Below are 17,576 nucleotides of genomic sequence, written 5' to 3'. Positions count from 1 at the left end.
TGACCCATTGACCCCTTCTTCCATCAAAAGGAGGCATATCATGCAAGTTACCTTCCTACCAATTATAAAATACAACTAACAATAAATAAAGGCTGTATGGGCAACAGTGTAAATATCTATTTTTAGCACTGGTGACTTTCACCGTATTGACCCCTTACTCCATCCAAAGGAAAAATACAAAGAGACCATTATTTTATGTTCCTACCAAAAATAAATTACATCAATCAATAGAATATGGTAAGTACACCTGTTTAAGTGTTAAAATCTATTTTTGATATTGGTGACCTTGAATTTGACTCAAAATGACCCTAACTACAACCAAAGAAGGAGGACCTACCTTGGCATATTTGCATTAAACATGATCAAAGACATCAATTTAAAAAAGCTGTATGAGCAAAAATGTTTAAATTTATTTTTACCAGTGACCTTGGCCCTAGAGAGCCCCTACTTCAAAAAAGCGGTCCATTTAAGATATCCACATACCAAATATGAAATATATCAATAAGAAATTTAATAATAAGGAGAAATTTAAGATAAATTCAACTTGTCGGAAAAGATTAACCATACAAATCCCTATTTTCTAAGTGATAAAAAGGGAAATATGGATGGCACAGTTATATAACTTGGCAGTATTTATAATTTGTATTGATAAGTAAGTGTGGAAATTTTGAAGCCATTAGTATAGATATAACTTATTTTAATAAGATATATCCAACTTGCCGGTTTAGGTCAACCTTTATTCGTTTTTGAGTGCTAAAAATGGAAGCCCTAGTCATGTAACTTGCCCAGATCGTATATTTTGTATTTATTAGTGAGTGTGTAAAGGCCATTGGTCTAGGTAGAACTGTAGAAAAATCCAGATTTTTTTTTAGATTAACCTCGCACGAAGAGTTCATTTACTATATGCCAGGAGGCGAAAAAGTCCAAAAATAAGACTACGAAATAAAAATTGTTGCACTCGCAAATGATGAAGTAAAAGTAGGAATTTCCACCTTCATGTAGCTAACAAATAGCACAAACTCTGTGTTAAAGCTTAACATATCGTCAATGCCATTGTTATATGTTATTAATTTGTTTCAGATTTAGGAAAATTGCATGAAAAATGCAATTTAATTGAATTTTAATTGTTTCCTATGCATGCATGTTCTACCTTATTATAGTAATTTATAGACTCGGGCTTTTGGAGTTACGCAGGTATAAAATTTAAGATAGCGCAAGTTATAATATTTTATAATTCATTTTTATATACTGTGAAATAATTTTAACATAGTTTAAATAATTCATTTATATTTAAACTAGTGATACCTTAACGTAAATAATCCCTTAATCCCAAAACACCACCAACCATTCACCCCATCAAATGAAAAATATCACATGACTGTTTTACCCAAGAGAAAAAACATCAACATATAGTGTCTTATATATGTTTATTATTGATATGCCCTCCTAATTATTATATAGTTTTGATAATTCCATACAATAAAATATTTCTACAATTTTTCGAAAAATCGATATTTACAAAAACTCGTATGCATTCGTTCCATGTAATAATAAATCAGTCATTTTGATATTCACCATTCAAATTAAAGAAATAATTTATACTGATAATTTCTGTTCCAAGTGTCGCAGTTTGGACCATTTGGTACCTGCTCAAGGGTGGCAACTTAAGATTGGAAAAATATCCACCTCAAGAATACCCATCTAAAATGACGGATGTGCCATCCAAATCGCAAACACATGCAAGGCATTGTATTTCTTGAATATTCTACCATATTTTTCATGATTTGCAAAAAAAAAAAAAAAAATTGTGATGGAAATCAATGACACTTCTTCCGTTAGTGTTTTCTTAATATAGCGAATCAAATTACAACTTCATTCATAAGGGTGAAATGACGTCATCCTTAGATCGCAGTGTCATTCTAAAATGCCTAATATGACGTCATTTTGGAGCTAATGACTCATCTACCATCCACATGCTAGGTGAAATGTCCAGCATGAGTAAAACTAACACAGCCTGTTTTGCAAATATGTTAGATTTTGTACTGTCAAATCGGTGACAACAAATGAAATTTAGAACCACGAAAGACTTTTCATTTCAAATTTGTTAACGAAGTATGTACACTCAAAACTTAAAAACTTTGGTGTCCATCACAAAAAAGATCTATATGTGTGCAGAAATACATCCTTATATGAATGAAAAGCTTACTTAATAATTTCCGATTCATCGTCACTGAAGTGTGCCCAAGCAACAGACAGGTGTGTGAATGCCTCAGTACAAACTGCATCGATTTTCTGGCACTCTGGAATGATAAATGACTTAAATGTATACAGGCTTCTTCTGTACATTAAAAACACCAACAAAGTTCTGATTATTAAAACAAATACAGTATTAAATTAATTTACAGGATGATATCAACATTTTAGTTAATGTAAAAGAATAAACATTGATGTATGTATTTATATACAAGAGGAATACCAAAAGTTATTTCAAACATCCACATACATTATACATTTCCTAAATTGTTTAATTCATTGAAGATGAATGATTCCAATCATAGTACAGAAATAATGCCGGTTTTAAGGCATTTTAACACAAATTATATTTATCTTATACCTTCCATCGTTGTGCAGGCTTTCCTATTCATTTGAACAGTTTTGTCGACATTATTTGGATCAATTCTTGCTACACTTGATAACTCGACAACAACACCAGCAGTGGGTGGAGTATCATCGACAACAATAACTTTAGAGTACGCCCTTACTGTCAGTCCAACTTCGTTTTCGGCCGTGATAGTCGCATATATCTTATCATTATGATCCTTTACAACATCTGAAATCACCAATGTATTTTACTACTGCAATAAAACATTCGTTAAAACGAGACATGCCAAGTTAAACAATAATATGGACAGATTTGCATGTATTTGTGCGTTACATTTAACATGTGAACATTCAACAATTTGTTTGTGAGGGAAAACATACCCTTTGCAGAAAATATTTTCATTTCTCCCGGAATTTCCTCAACTAGCCTCAAGTCATCAAATCCTTGCTTAGAGCCAAAAGTGATGTAATATTTTGCAATCTCGCTTTCCTTTTCAACAAAACCAGTCCAGGAGCATTTTATTGCTGAATGACTCTACAATAATATAACATTTTTTTTTGTTACGATTTTGGTCACTTTTTGCTACTGAAGCATGATCTTGAAAAAAAGAACTAAAAAAAAAACAAAAACAAAACAACACGTAAGTATGAATTATTTTACATCTTTATGTCGTAATTTGTTAGGGAAGAATTACATTTATGGCAAACGTCCTTGATGTAATACCTGAACAAAGTCTGGACATTCAACCGTCCCGGCAAGTGGTGCAGTGTTATCCTGAATAATTGGTGGCGAAGTGATTGAATTTTCTAGACGAGCTTTGTTTCTTACTCCAACATTTATCACATTTGTTGTACCTGTTTAAGTGGTTGATAATAAAAATTATAATATAATATGTTATATAACATCCAACTTTATTTTCAATTAATATTTAATTTATGTATTTTAAAAATGTACAGTCTATGCTACAACATTTTATTTTAATGAAAGTTATATATTGCCTAGCGCCTGTTATTTATTTTTTTAAAATATACCATACTTGTTTCGAAAAGAGTTTTGGATAAATAAATCAAATCTAGAGTTTAATAAAAAAATATTTACTTTTATTTCTTTTAAACACTATTTATAACATTTGTCTCAGTATTGAAAAGCATGCCAATGTTTTAACAAAACAACACTATAAATAATAAATGAATTTAAACTACTTTAATTTTATCAATCATTACTTAAAACTGATATACTTTATCTTATTAGAAACTTTGTATACACAATAATAGTAATTTTACCTTGTAGTGAGGGCCTTACATCTCCCACGGGAAGAGAAGCCTCTGTCTCCCATGAAATGTTTTGGTAAGTCATGTTATAGATATTGCCCATGTATGGAATTGATCCAACAGAAAACCATGTTAAATCTATATTGTTTATGCTGTCTCTTTCTATATACTCAGGGTCAGAGAAATTCCAGATTGCACTAAGAACTGACTCATCCTTTTGATACAGAACGGCATGTTGATGTATTGCTGTTGATTCTAACAATCTAAAATAAACAAATAAATTTTGATGCCACCTAAAGTTATTACGTAGCAATTTTTACAGCTTTACAAACCTATAATATTATCTATAGTTAATACTCCATTATATTTGTTTTTTAGTGCATATACATGTAAGTTACCGACTATATTGGGAACTATTAACATTTACGATCGACAAAAAATGACAACTAAACAATTTTTTTTTGAAGAGATACTAAACAATTAAAAATGTTTATTTGAATTAATCAAAACCAAATACAACACCACAGGCACGATTTTATACTAAACATGAAAACGATATTGATCCGTCATATGATAGAACTAAAACAAATCTTACTTGCTAAAATTAACTTCTGGCCTGGTTGTATCAACTATAAATCCGTTTGTTGTAGCTTGTAAAATATCACCTTTGTTTGTTTTAGCTCTCAGTGTCGTAAAATATGAACCACCATGATCAATATCAATAACAGTTTGTGCAAACCCTGAACTGGTTAGACCTAATAATAAAAATAATAATAATAATCATAATAATAATTATAAACACAAAGTCAACATCTTATTTCTTAAACCCATCATAAAAAAGATAATTTACCGGAATGCTCGTTCATAAATTGTATAACTGATTACCTTTTTATAAAAGTGTCAAAGTTTTAGCAGATCTACATTAAAAATGGTAAATAAAATAAAAAAAGGACTATACCGTTTCCTGTCACATCTTCCTCCTCATTGTGGATAATTCCGTCCTCCAGGAAGGGCTGTACATCTTCTGCACCAGGAGATGTACCAATAGCCCAGTCAAATAACATTATTCCATGTAAACTGCTTTCAAAGCCAGAGAACCTCATTGTTACTGTGTGTTCATCAGCCTGATAATCTAAATCGTCTGTCCAATCTTCAAATGGCCCATCATGGACAACTCCTGTTAAATATGAAATGAACCTGCTGTGTTCTATCAACATTGTGCTTATGTTGTTATGTTATAAGACACTTTTATTCAAAATGATAAGATGACTACATTCAATACACCATTGATTATGTTGATAGTAATACCCTTCCTTTTACGGTGTATTTAATTTTTGATTTAAACATATTTCATTTTTCCTAACAAAGTTTAAAGAAAAAAAATACACAAGAAAAACAACAACAAGAGGGCTATGATGGCCCTTATATCGCTCACATGATTATGAACGCTCAATTCTATTTCATTTCGGCTGTGTGACCTAGTTTTTGACCACAGATGACCCATATTAAAACTTGATCTAGAAATCACCAAAACAACTTTTCTGACCAATTTTCAGGTTATTTGGATCACAACAGTAGCCCCTAAGGTGTAAACAAGTTTTTTTTCATATAAGGGCTATGTGACCTGGTTTCTGAACACAAGTGACCAATATTCAGACTTGACCTAGAAATCTTTATAACAAGTATTCAAACCAATTTCCAGGATATTTTTACTGAAACAGTAGCCCCTAGAGTGTAAACAAAGTTATCCAATAATTAGGCTGTGTGACCTATTTTTTATACCCCAGGTGATCTATATTCGCACTTGACCAAGAAATCATCATTTCAACATTATTGGACAATATCCAGTATATTTGGTTCTAAATAGTAGTCTCTACAGTGTTAGCAAGGGTTTTCAATATATGGGCTGTGTGACCTAGTTTTTGACCCCAGATGACCAATATTCAAACTTGACATAGAAATCAAAAAACAACCTTTTGACAAAATTCCAGGATATTTGGATCAAAATAGTAGCATTTAGAGTGTCAGCAAGGTTTTTAAATATTTGGCTGTGCAACCTAGTTTTTGACCTCAGATGACCCATATTCAAGCTGGAACTAGAAATCGTCAAAACAACCTTTCTGGTCACTTCACTTGATATTGGTATCAAAACAATAGCCTCTAAAGTGTTAACAAGATTATTCTATTTTTAGCTTCTGTAACCTAGTATTTTATCCGAGGTGACCAATGTTTGAACTCATCCATGCAATTATGTAGAATAGCATCGTGACTAATCTAAATTTCAAGCCAGTATGTCAAAAAACAAGAAAGAAGGTCAAATGACATAACAAAAAAATATCAAAATTAGGTCAGCTGATATTAAAATTTAATTCAGCATTTGGTTCACATTTCATGTCTGTACGTCAAACAGCAAGAAAGTAAGTCAAATGATATCAAAAGTAGGTCAGCTGCTATCAAAATTAAATTCAGCATCAGTAATTACACTCCTGGTCCAAATTTCAAGTCTATATAAATGCTCTTCATGACAATGAACAAGTAATATTGTAAACTATGAAGTAAAGCAGATAGAAAAATCTAAATCTTAAACTGATATAAGAAAGTTCATATTAAATAGTGCCCATTTTAAAACATTTCAAGCTGTTTTTGATAGGGGGACAAAAATGACATAAGTTGTCACTGGTTACTGATCAAAATAAATGGTGTGCTTGCTATAAAATTCAATGGCAGATAGATAATGTTTGCTATGGAAGTGACTGGTTGCTATGAAATGTTGCAGTTCTCTTTAACTGTAATTAAGATAGTTACCATACTTAAGTGAATATAATTATGCTTCTCAAACAATTCTCAAACTTCGAAGAATATATGTTTGTCCACATTATATGTAATCATTAAAATATATGCAGTCATTTCTTTTTGAAAAAAAAAAATGACTCAGACTTTATAGAAAATAAATTTTTAATTACCTCCCTTTATTAACAATGAAAATTAAGTAATATCTTTACAAATAATGCTTTTTTGAACTACAATATTGATAAATCTTATTTGAGATTATAAAACGATAAAAAAATGAGATACAGAATCGTTAAGTAAATAGCTGCTATGATATGGAAACTAAGCTTTAGCTTCTGTAGATTTAGAATTTTTTAACAACTGTATACATAAAAGGAAAATCAATGTTCCCCGAAGCAGGGCCAACTTTGCCATGAGGGCTATAATTTGAAAAACATTATAGAGGTCCAAGAACATCAGATTTATTATATAAAACCATAAAAAAGTTGCGTTACAGGATCATAACATAGGACATGACTGTAGTTTAAATTGCATTAAATTTTACAGAAAATACACAACTTACGGTTAGCTTGAGCTATTCAGCAATTAATGAAGTCAAGATGTGTATTCCTGCATTCACTTTGAAAAATTATAGTATTTACAACTACAACAATGAGCTTGTTAATATACAGTGTGTAATAAACACATGCGTTTGTAATTGAGTTTATTATACTCGCCACCGGCTGCCCATATGGGTAGGTCCTCCAGAAGAGTATTAGTCATTTTAGATTTTTGGAGGATAGTGCAAGATACAGATACAGAAAGATGCCCCGATTCCAGAAGCTTCTCCTGGTTCTTTAGCGTTCCAAGTGTTTAAGCACTCATACATGGGATCTCGATTTAGAGTCTCATCCAAAAAGACTGATCAGTAATTTTAGTTGGCAAGCCCGGTAATCGAACCCGCAATGTCGAGAATACAAGTCTCGCGCTCTTACCCATTGAGAGCTGCGGGCTGGTGATAGTCAGATGCTGTGTTCAACTCTTGCTATATATACTGCAGTTATTTGAAAAGATGATTGGGCTAAGGAAGATTTATAAATTTATTTTCATTAGATAAATATTTCCTTCACATCTTAATTAACCATGAATTAAAAATAATAATTAAACAAGAACGTGTTTGTTAAACACAAATGCACCCGGCACAATATTAAAAAAAATATTAACCATTCACTCAATTAAGGACGGAATATTTAAAGAAAAAATGTAACACATATAACATATAACTTGACAGAGTCATGGCGTTTTGTGATTGTGAAAATATAAGTTTGCAAGTCATTGCTATAACTTGTGATGAAGTTGAAAAATAATTTCAAGCGACACTAAACTCCATCCGAACTTAAAAAGACCACCTTAGGTATGCTCTATGTAAGTATGAGACATTTATAAAAACAACAACAATAACAACAACAAAACAACAAAGGCTGTATAAAAAAGTGTAAAAATCTATTTTTAGCACTGATGACCTTGACCCAAATGACTACTAACTCAATACCAGGATGCAAAGTATCATCTTTTCAAAAATGAAAAAGATATCAGTAAAAAGTAACGGCTATTAAAGCAAACGTGTAGACATCTTTTATTTGCCTTTTTGACCTACTGACCCCTAAACTCAATTGAAAGGAAAAGCATGCAAGTTATCTTCCAACCGAATATGAAAGACATCCGTCAGTAAATAAAGGATCTACAAGCAAAAGTGAAAAAATCTATTTTTTGTACTGGTGACTTTGACCCAACTGACCCCTAGCTCAATCCAAGAGAAGGAGACCATGCAAGTTATCATTTTTCAAAATATGAAAACATCAGTCAAAAAATAATGGCTGTATAAGCAAATGTGTAGAAATCTATTTTTGGCATCCTTGACATTGACTAACTGCCCCATCCTCGGTCAAAAAGAAGAATATCATGTAAGTTATCTTCCTACCAAATATGAAATTAATCTGTCAATAAATAAAGGCTGTATGGCCAAAAGTGTAAAGATCTATTTCTAGAACTTGTGACATTGACTCAGCTGACCCCTTACTATATCCAAAGGAAGAATACCATGCAAGTTATCTTCCTACCAAATATGTTATAAATCTATCAATTAATAAAAGCTATATGGGCAAATGATTAAAAATCTATTTTCAACACTGGTGACCTTGACCTCTATCTCAATCAGAAGGAAGAATATCATGCAAGTTATCTTCCTACCAAATATGAAAAACATCTGTCAGTAAATAAAGGCTGTATGAGCAAAAGTGTAAAAATCTATTCTTAGCACTTGTAACCTTGACGTAACTGACCCCCAACTCCATCCGAAGAAAAAAAATTATATTCCTACCAAACATAAGAGACATATGTCAATAGAATAAGGTTAATACACCTGTAAAAGTATAAAAATCTATTTTTCGACATTGGTGACCATGACCTTGACCCAAATGACCCCTAACTAAATCCAAAGGAAGACGACCTCCCTTAGCAGTTTGTATTAAACATGAATGACATCAACTTAAAAATAAAGGCTGTAGGAGCAAAAATGTTTAAATTTGTTTTTTTACACAAGTGACCTTGACCCTAGGGATCCCTTACTCCATAAAAAATTAGAGGACCATTTAAGGTATCCACCTACCAAATATGAAAGATATGATTAAATTCATGAAGTAGTTATGAGAAATTAAGATAAATCCAACTTCCCGGAATAGGTTAACCTTACAAGACCCTACTATTTTCAAAGTGATAAAAAGGGAAATGACTGGAAAAAATGGATGGCACAGTTATATAACAATATCATGTACTTTGTATTGATAAGTAAGTGCTATTAGTATAGATAGAAATTAAGATGTATCCAACTTTCCGTTTGAGGTTAACCAATTTTTCATTTTCTCAGTGCTAAAAGGGGCAATAAATTGGTAAAAATGGAAGCCATAGTTATGTAACTTGCCCAGATCATATACATTGTGTTGATACGTAAGAGTGTGAAGTATGAAGCCATTGGTATAGGTAGTTCTTAAGAAAAATCCAACTTCCCGAATTAGGTTAACCTCATTCGGACAGACGGACGGACGGATGGGAGGTCCAATTACTAGATGCCCGGGGGCAAAAAAATCTTTATTTTCTTGTTATTAATGTTAAACTTTATTTAATATTATTAAAGGGTGGTAATTGCAGAAAGGAATGCATATACAAATATAACAAAAATCATTGACCACTGGAGAAGGTCAATTATTTAAGATCTATTGATTTTGGATTTTCAACAAAAGATTTTGTTTGTTAAGGAAAATCAATGAGCCCTGGGGCGGGGCCAATTTTGAACCCAGGGCTTTTATTTGAACAAACTCGGTAGACACTTACTTCAAGATGTTTCATGTAAAATATCTAAGCTCTTTTTACAAGAAATTTCTTCAGTTTTCAGTTTATACAAATAAGGAAAATCTATGACCCGCGGGTCGGGGCCAATTTTCACCCTAAAGCTTTTATTGAACACATTTGGTAAACATCCACTAGCCAAATAGCTAAGCGCTAGCTCTTTCGTTTTTTTTACAAGAATTTTTTTTAAGTTTTCACGATATACATAAAAGGAAACTGAATGACCCCTTGGGCGTAGCCAATTTTCACCCTTTGGCTCTTATTTGATCAAACTTGGTAGACATCCACTAGAACATATTTCATGCCAAATACCTAAGCTCAAGCTCTTTCTGTATTTTACAAGATTTGTTTTAAGTTTTCACTATAAACAAATAAGGAAAATCAACGACCCTCCGGGGCGGGGCCAATTGTAACCATAGGGCTTTTATTGAACAAACTTGGTAGACATTCGCTAGAAGATGTTTCATGTCAAATATCTAAGCTCTAGCTCTTTCTGTATTTTACAAGAATTTTTTCAAATTTTTCACTTTATACATAAAAGGAAAAAGCCACGACCCCCTGGGGCAGGGCCAATTTTTACCCTAGGGCATTTATCTGAACAAACTTGGTAGACATCCACTAGAAGATGTTTCATGCTAAATATTTAAGCTCTAGCTCTTTCAGTTTTTTTACAATAATTTTTTAAGTTTTCACTAAATACAAATAAGGAAAATCAATGACCCCCAGAGCGGGGCCAATTTTGACCCTAGGGCTTTTATTTGAACAAACTTGTAAGACATTCACGAGAAAATGTGTCATGCCAAATATCTAAGCTCTAGCTTTTTCGGTTTTAACAGGAAGATTTTTTAATATATATTTATATAAGAAAAATCAAAGAACCCCCGGGCGGGGCCAATTTTGACCCCAGTGCTATAATTTGAATTTTTATTTTGTAGAGTTTCAGAAGATGATATTACATACAAAATATGTAAGCTATAGGCTATCCACTTTTAGACGAGAATTTTTTTAAAGATTTCATTTCAAAAATCTATTTTTCGCCCTCCTGACGATCCAGATGTTCAATTGAGCAAAACCATTTGAACAATTTTACTAAAGCTTACAGTTGGCCCGGTGGCTTCTGAGAAGAAGTTGTTTTTATAAAAAATTGACGACTGACGAACGGACGCATAAACGCACTGATGCACTGACGGACGATGGATGCCGGACAAAATGTGATCACAAAAGCTCACATTGAGCACTAAGGTGATCTAAAAAATAATAAAAAAAGAAAAAAAAAAAGAAAAAACGCCAAACTATAAAATGAATACATATTTTAAAAAGTTAAAGAATAAAAAAAGTGCATACTTAAACACCATAATGCTTATTGAGGTCTTTGCCTTGTAAATAATTAAAGTTAATAAAAAAGATTTGTCAAGTAATGGCTCATGTTTAAATGAAAAGGACTACTATCATTTATCGAACAAGAAAGAGAATATGAAACAACTATTATACACACAATTATTATAAAGAAAAAAAAGGTAGAAAAAAGAAAAAAAATAATTAAATAGTGACAGAATATAGCTAGGACAGTCAAAGAAAAATGTGATAAAGGTATAATATTCATAGAAAACAGTCTTTTGCCAGTAAGCTTAAGTTCATAATCTGGTGTTTGTGCAATGGTGAGGCTATTTTAACGTGATTAAAATATTGGTCGAAACTTATATTTAAATGACGATAGAGTTTGAGAGTTAAGTGAAAGCTCGATTTGTGAACAATAAAAAGGACTAAAAAATATCATCGAATTGCTGCCGTAAATTGTATGACTATATAAAAGGGTCTGGTCAAAAGGGTTTTCTTAATATTTGTACTAGGTTCAATAATATTTTTGGTAAACAATAGAGCAAGCGTAAAATGTAAAGACTTATTGTTACAAATTTAAATTTATGTACAGTTTTTAATATTGCAAAAGAAGAAAGTAATGGACAAAACACTTGTTTATTAAGGTGACTGCCTCTCAACTCATGCAAGGGATCATGGGTTCGAGTCCTACTTAGGCCACGACCATGTTTCTTCATATGGTACTAGTAATGGTTGCTTCCAGGAAGCAGACTCGAAGTGATTAACATAAGTTGCAAGAACTTGTTTCGGAGTCGAGCTTTTATGAAATATGTTTAAACTGGATGAACCTGTAACATCTTCTGGAACGACAATAATCGGCGAAGAATTTTTCACAGTGCTCCAAAGACCTGCTCCATTTTTGGCTTTCAGTGACACATAGTAAACTGGTTTGTTAGAATTGTCTGTATCTGTATCGTTCAACGAGCATGGTAGATATGCACTGTCAGACGTTGTCTCTGTCTCTGTCCACGGCATAATATCGTCTGAACCTGTGAGCATTTAAAACAAAAAAGTAAGACTATAATTAAATGCTCTTTGCTTATTAATGTAGTTTTTATTGTACTCTAAAACTAAATATATATTTCTTCAGAAATTAAAAGACCCGGTACTTTGTCAATGTCTTATGACAGCTTAAAGAAACATAATATTTTTTTATCGTATACATCATTGATATGTTTTGTTTTGTTTAATTATTCAAACCTTTAGTTGTTCCAACGGAGTACTGGATTGCAGCTATTCCGCTTTCGGGGTCACTTGCCGACCAGCAAACTTTGATGCCTCCATGGTCAGATTGATAAACATAACCGTCTATTAAATGTTCCAATCCAGTTAATACCCCGACACGAATCCATCTTATCTGTAAACAAAGGTTATATAGTTAAAATTTTAAATGATCATTCTTATTATGCATTCTTATATCTTTAATGCAATGCCCCACCTTAAAATGTTTCTGTTTTCATACAAATTGGTAAGTAAAAAGCTGTTTATAAAGATTTTACACAAAATACCTTCACATGCAGTATTGCTCTTTTTATCAGTCAACGTTTTTGTTAATCATAATAATATTTCCACTGGTTGTTTCAGTTGAAATTTATTTTGATGATGATAATTTAGTCCTCCAAACAAACCTTTGGTGGGGTGTTCTCTATAATGAAGCCATTTGTTTCATATGTTGAGATAAGGCCAGCACCGTTTATTGCAACAAGTCTTGATATATATTTATGTCCAACAGAAAGTGTCAATCCCGACTCCGTATGCTGTGTTGCATTTGTATCACCTATCTTGATCCATGACCCTTTTATTTCTATAAATAACAAGGTGAATTACTACATGAATATCATTTAGATTAACACTTAAATTAAATGTTTTGTATCTTTCGTATGATTTCTGTTTTTTATCATCATACCTTAAGAAATGTAAAACACTATCCCTAAAATTATTGATATTATGTTTGTATCCTTATTCGGAAAGTGTACGTTACAGATGTTACTACTAATGATAATATCACTATATATATAATTAAAACGTTTGAGTTAAAACAGGATGAAATGAAACTTGCGTTAGTTACATAACATACTTGGATATATTTGTCTCAATTTTCCATGCTTCTTTTCATGCAGCTGGTATCTTAACTCTTTTATTCCAGATTCAGGGTCTTTAAACTGGTAATTCACATGAGCCTCGGTAGCGTCAACCTTTACAAAATATAATTCATTGAATAATATAAATATCTATCTTCATAAATAATCAAAGTCTAAATATCATCAATTCAAAGTCGGTATTTTAAATCTTGAATATAATTGTGTACCACCTGAAATTCCAAATCTTTTCCATTGATTAACCCGTCGTTAAAATGTTCTAGTAAAGGCGGAGTCAGGTCTACAATAAATCCGTCGGTTACAATCTCGACGTCATTTAAAGCACCATTTGTTGCTTTAACAGTACTCTTTATTTCGTCTTTGTGGTTCAGATGAACATTTCTCCACTCAGCTGTTTTTGAAGTATTTGAAAACTTCGACCAGTTTTTGATTATCGTCCAGTCACTTCCATGCCTACTTATTGGAAACATATACTCTTTGTAATTTTATATGTTGTTTAAACAACAGTAATGAAAAGTGAAATACGTGTACATGTATGATAATATTTGAAACAAAAATAATCATCAGATTCCTTAGTACGCTTACTAATGACTTTGATGAAAAAAAATAGGAAAAAGTAATGTTTTACACCAAAATGTAGAACTAAATACATATGTTCAGAAAGCTCTGGAAAACCGCTACTATAACAAAGTAGTGTAACCCTCTAAAGTTATGATCTGACTGAACAGTCAATGCCAATTTCTGAATAATTACCATTAACGTGTTATTCAAAATGCACATTTGGTCCATTTAATTTGGTACTTTCAAACCTAAATATTTTGGTTCATAAGTTTCTTACAAAACTAAAAATGCAATGGGACGTCGAAGTTTACAAAACACGGAAGTAAATAAAGTTTACATTTATTTTAAAGGAGAAACTGCATGTATACGACATTCTAAAAAAAGGGATATTTTCTTACAATTTCTTCTTAATTTTCGACTTATTAAAAGTTAACCATCAGCCGTTATTCCATATTCTGGGAATAATTAGACCAATCAAGCTTTTCAAAGTGCATATTTATATGTTATAAGCATTTATCACACTTTTGCGACTCCGTAAGGTTCGCATTATATAATCTTACACTCATTCAATATCCTCTATTACTTAACTAAGCATATATTTCAGAAAATGTTCACGTCCAGTAAGGCGATATCATTTCACAATATACAATGATTTCTGGTTCGAATTTTGCTGTTTTTTAAATATGGTGCAGACTTGCACAAATTCTCTTCTAAACAGTATACATAAATTACATAGAAAATCATTTAGTTACAAAAATATTTATGCATGTTATATTAAATTGCTGCTACATCTTACCTTTTTCTGGCAACCAATATGTCGTACTCTCGAATACCTGATTCTCTGTCATAAAAATAATCCCACTGTAGTTGAACTGTCGACATTGACGAGCTAAACGCTATATCTGTTAAATTTTTGTCTGTTCCATCAACAGCTGTTCCAGCTATAGGCTTCGTCAAGTCAACACGAACTGAAATAAAGTTAACCCATTTTCTAAACTGTTGAAATTGTATCTGCCTTTTCAGAATGGCGTTAAAGATAAGGGAAGAAATAATTACGTAATAAAGTATCTTTGTTATTTAAATTAAATCTCGAGCGTACAGTATTGCAAATGTTATTTTCTTACATACAATGACTAATATTCAATTTACTTTAATATGTATTAAAGTTTCTTATTTGTTATTACTTTCAAATACCAAAATTCGTGAATAAAAATTTAAATCCATTACTGTATCAATCAGCGTCAAATCTACAAAACTATTAAATGGTTTCATATGTATTCCAAGGTGTGAATTAGATAAGATTAATATGTTATGTTTGATCGTTGTCTTGTCCATAAAAAACATTTAATATGCATTTATTAATCAACACGAACATTAAACCATTCAATGCCCAAGAAACCGGATTAGCTGCAATGTACCTCCATTTGATATTCCTGAAATGTTCTGTTGGTTAATGGCTCCATTATTCGCCCATACAATTGGATAATAAACATGATCATGGATCAGTGTAGAATTCTCATCCAAGTCTACACAATAAGAGTGTTCGTTATGTTTTAGAGTTTTCAACTCAGCTACATCGGTCGATCCTGGTGATGTGCCAACTCCAATTTCATAGGAGTGAATTCCGGATTGGGGGTCGTAAAACCCATACCAATTCAAGCAGATCTAAAATTAGAATCGAAGTTATCTTTTCGTTAAATAATATATAAGACGAGAATATACATGTACATTCAGAAGGGAAATGAAAATTCCCTTATAAGTGAAGTCTTTACTTATATTTTATCATCCCACCGCCGAAAAGGCGGCGGGGATATAGAAATAGTCTCCGTCCGTCTATCTTTCCGTCCCACATTTTTGTCCAGAGCATATCTCAAAAAGTATTTGATGTAACTTAAATCTTCATAGGTGGATAGATCATATTGAGGAGTGCAGTGCATAAGAATGATAACTCTACCTTGCATATTTTTTTCAGTTATTGCCATTACTTTATTAAACTTATTTTTTGTCCAGAGCAAAACTCAAAAAGCCTTTGAGATATCAACATGAAACTTCATAGGTGAAAAGATCGCACTCAGGAGGTGTGCAGTGCACAAGAATAATAACTCTACCCTTCATAATTTAGTTATTGCCCTATGATATTTTTTTACTTTTGTCCGGAGTTTATCTCAAAAAGTGTTAGAGGTATGAACTTGAATTTTTATAGGTGGGTAGATCTCAATGAGGAGGAGTACAGCACACACAAATGATAACTTAACCTGCATTATTTTTCAGTTATTGCCCTTTGTTATTTCCTTCCGTCCCACAGTTTTTTCCGGATCATATCTCAAAAAGTACTTGAGATATCAACTTGAAACTTCATAGGTGGATTGACCAAATTAAGGAGAAATGCAGTGAACAAAAATGATAACTCTACCCTGCATTTTTTGCAGTTATTGCCCTTTGATATTTTTTAAACTTAAGTTTTGTCCAGAGAATAACTCAAAAAGACTTTGAGATGTAAACATGAAACTTCATATGTAGATATATTTCACTCAGGGGGTGTTCAGTGCACATGAATAATAACTCTTACCTTCATAATTTTTGAGTTATTGCCCTTTGCTATTTTTTCATACTTAATTTTTTACCTGATTGGAACATAACTCAAAAAGACTTTGCGATGTTAACATGAAACTTCATAGGTGGATTCATCTTATTTAGGAGGAATGCTGTGCGCAAGAATAGTAACTCTACCCTGTATGCTTTTTTAGTTATTGTCCTTTGTTATTTTTCATACTTTTTGTCCAGAGCTTATTCTAAAAGGTGTTAGATGTATCAACCTGAAGCTTCATAGGTGGATAGATCTCATTGAGGAGGAGTGCAGCACACAAGTATGATAACCTACCCTGCATTATTTTTCAGTTATTTTCCTTTGTTATTTTCAGACATCAGTATTAACATAGGTTTAAAATCTGTAATCACTTCAGCCATCAGTTTTCGTTACAAAAAAACCTCTAAAATTGAATTATTCTGCTCTACTACATATACATTCTTCCAATGAGCAAAAACATTTGGCGGGGGATGGCCATGTAAACATGACACTTGTTTTTCATCTAAAATACCAGTTTCAGTATTTACACCAAGTTCATCAGCAAAATGTTTAAGGATAAAATTATTTTGAATTGGTCAGTTACAAACAAACCTGTAAAGGGCATTTAACATGTGTCTTGTTTAAATTAAATCCATTTAGGTTATTTTATTACTAATGATATCTTCCAACTTAATTCAACTCACTTTTTTTGAAAACTTGGTATATTGTAAATCCTCTTTAAACAATGGGCCATCGAAAACAGTTCCATTTATTGGCGGACTAGCGTCGACAATGATAGGTTGATCAGCTCTTCCGACAGAATGTAACTCAACTGAAACGAAAATATATTTATCAAAAACATTGATGTCATTATTTCATAGCCTTTTGTATCGCAAACTATCTAGATCTACATTTGTTTTGAGATA

The 17,576-nt window shown here is 32.0% G+C and overlaps 1 protein-coding gene across 1 annotated transcript in view; it reads right to left on the bottom strand.

The window, feature by feature from the left end:
* The window catches only part of LOC132757273 (uncharacterized), a 167,263-nt gene that overhangs the window by 20,717 nt on the left and 128,970 nt on the right, over positions 1-17,576 (bottom strand). Inside the window, exons 166-180 of the mRNA XM_060748524.1 lie at positions 17,355-17,482; positions 15,503-15,749; positions 14,881-15,052; positions 13,736-13,976; positions 13,502-13,619; positions 13,053-13,228; positions 12,625-12,781; positions 12,213-12,413; positions 4,832-5,050; positions 4,469-4,628; positions 3,886-4,136; positions 3,326-3,456; positions 2,983-3,136; positions 2,615-2,830; positions 2,207-2,300 (exon numbers count right to left, since the gene is read on the bottom strand). Coding sequence (XP_060604507.1) covers positions 2,207-2,300; positions 2,615-2,830; positions 2,983-3,136; positions 3,326-3,456; positions 3,886-4,136; positions 4,469-4,628; positions 4,832-5,050; positions 12,213-12,413; positions 12,625-12,781; positions 13,053-13,228; positions 13,502-13,619; positions 13,736-13,976; positions 14,881-15,052; positions 15,503-15,749; positions 17,355-17,482 — 2,665 coding nt within the window. The remainder of the gene's footprint in view (positions 1-2,206; positions 2,301-2,614; positions 2,831-2,982; positions 3,137-3,325; positions 3,457-3,885; positions 4,137-4,468; positions 4,629-4,831; positions 5,051-12,212; positions 12,414-12,624; positions 12,782-13,052; positions 13,229-13,501; positions 13,620-13,735; positions 13,977-14,880; positions 15,053-15,502; positions 15,750-17,354; positions 17,483-17,576) is intronic.

This window comes from Ruditapes philippinarum, unplaced genomic scaffold (genome assembly GCF_026571515.1).
Source record: "Ruditapes philippinarum isolate M1 unplaced genomic scaffold, ASM2657151v2 ctg770_1_1_1_1, whole genome shotgun sequence".
Taxonomy (NCBI): Eukaryota; Metazoa; Mollusca; class Bivalvia; order Venerida; family Veneridae; genus Ruditapes; species Ruditapes philippinarum.
This window is presented reverse-complemented; position numbering and strand designations above follow the sequence as displayed.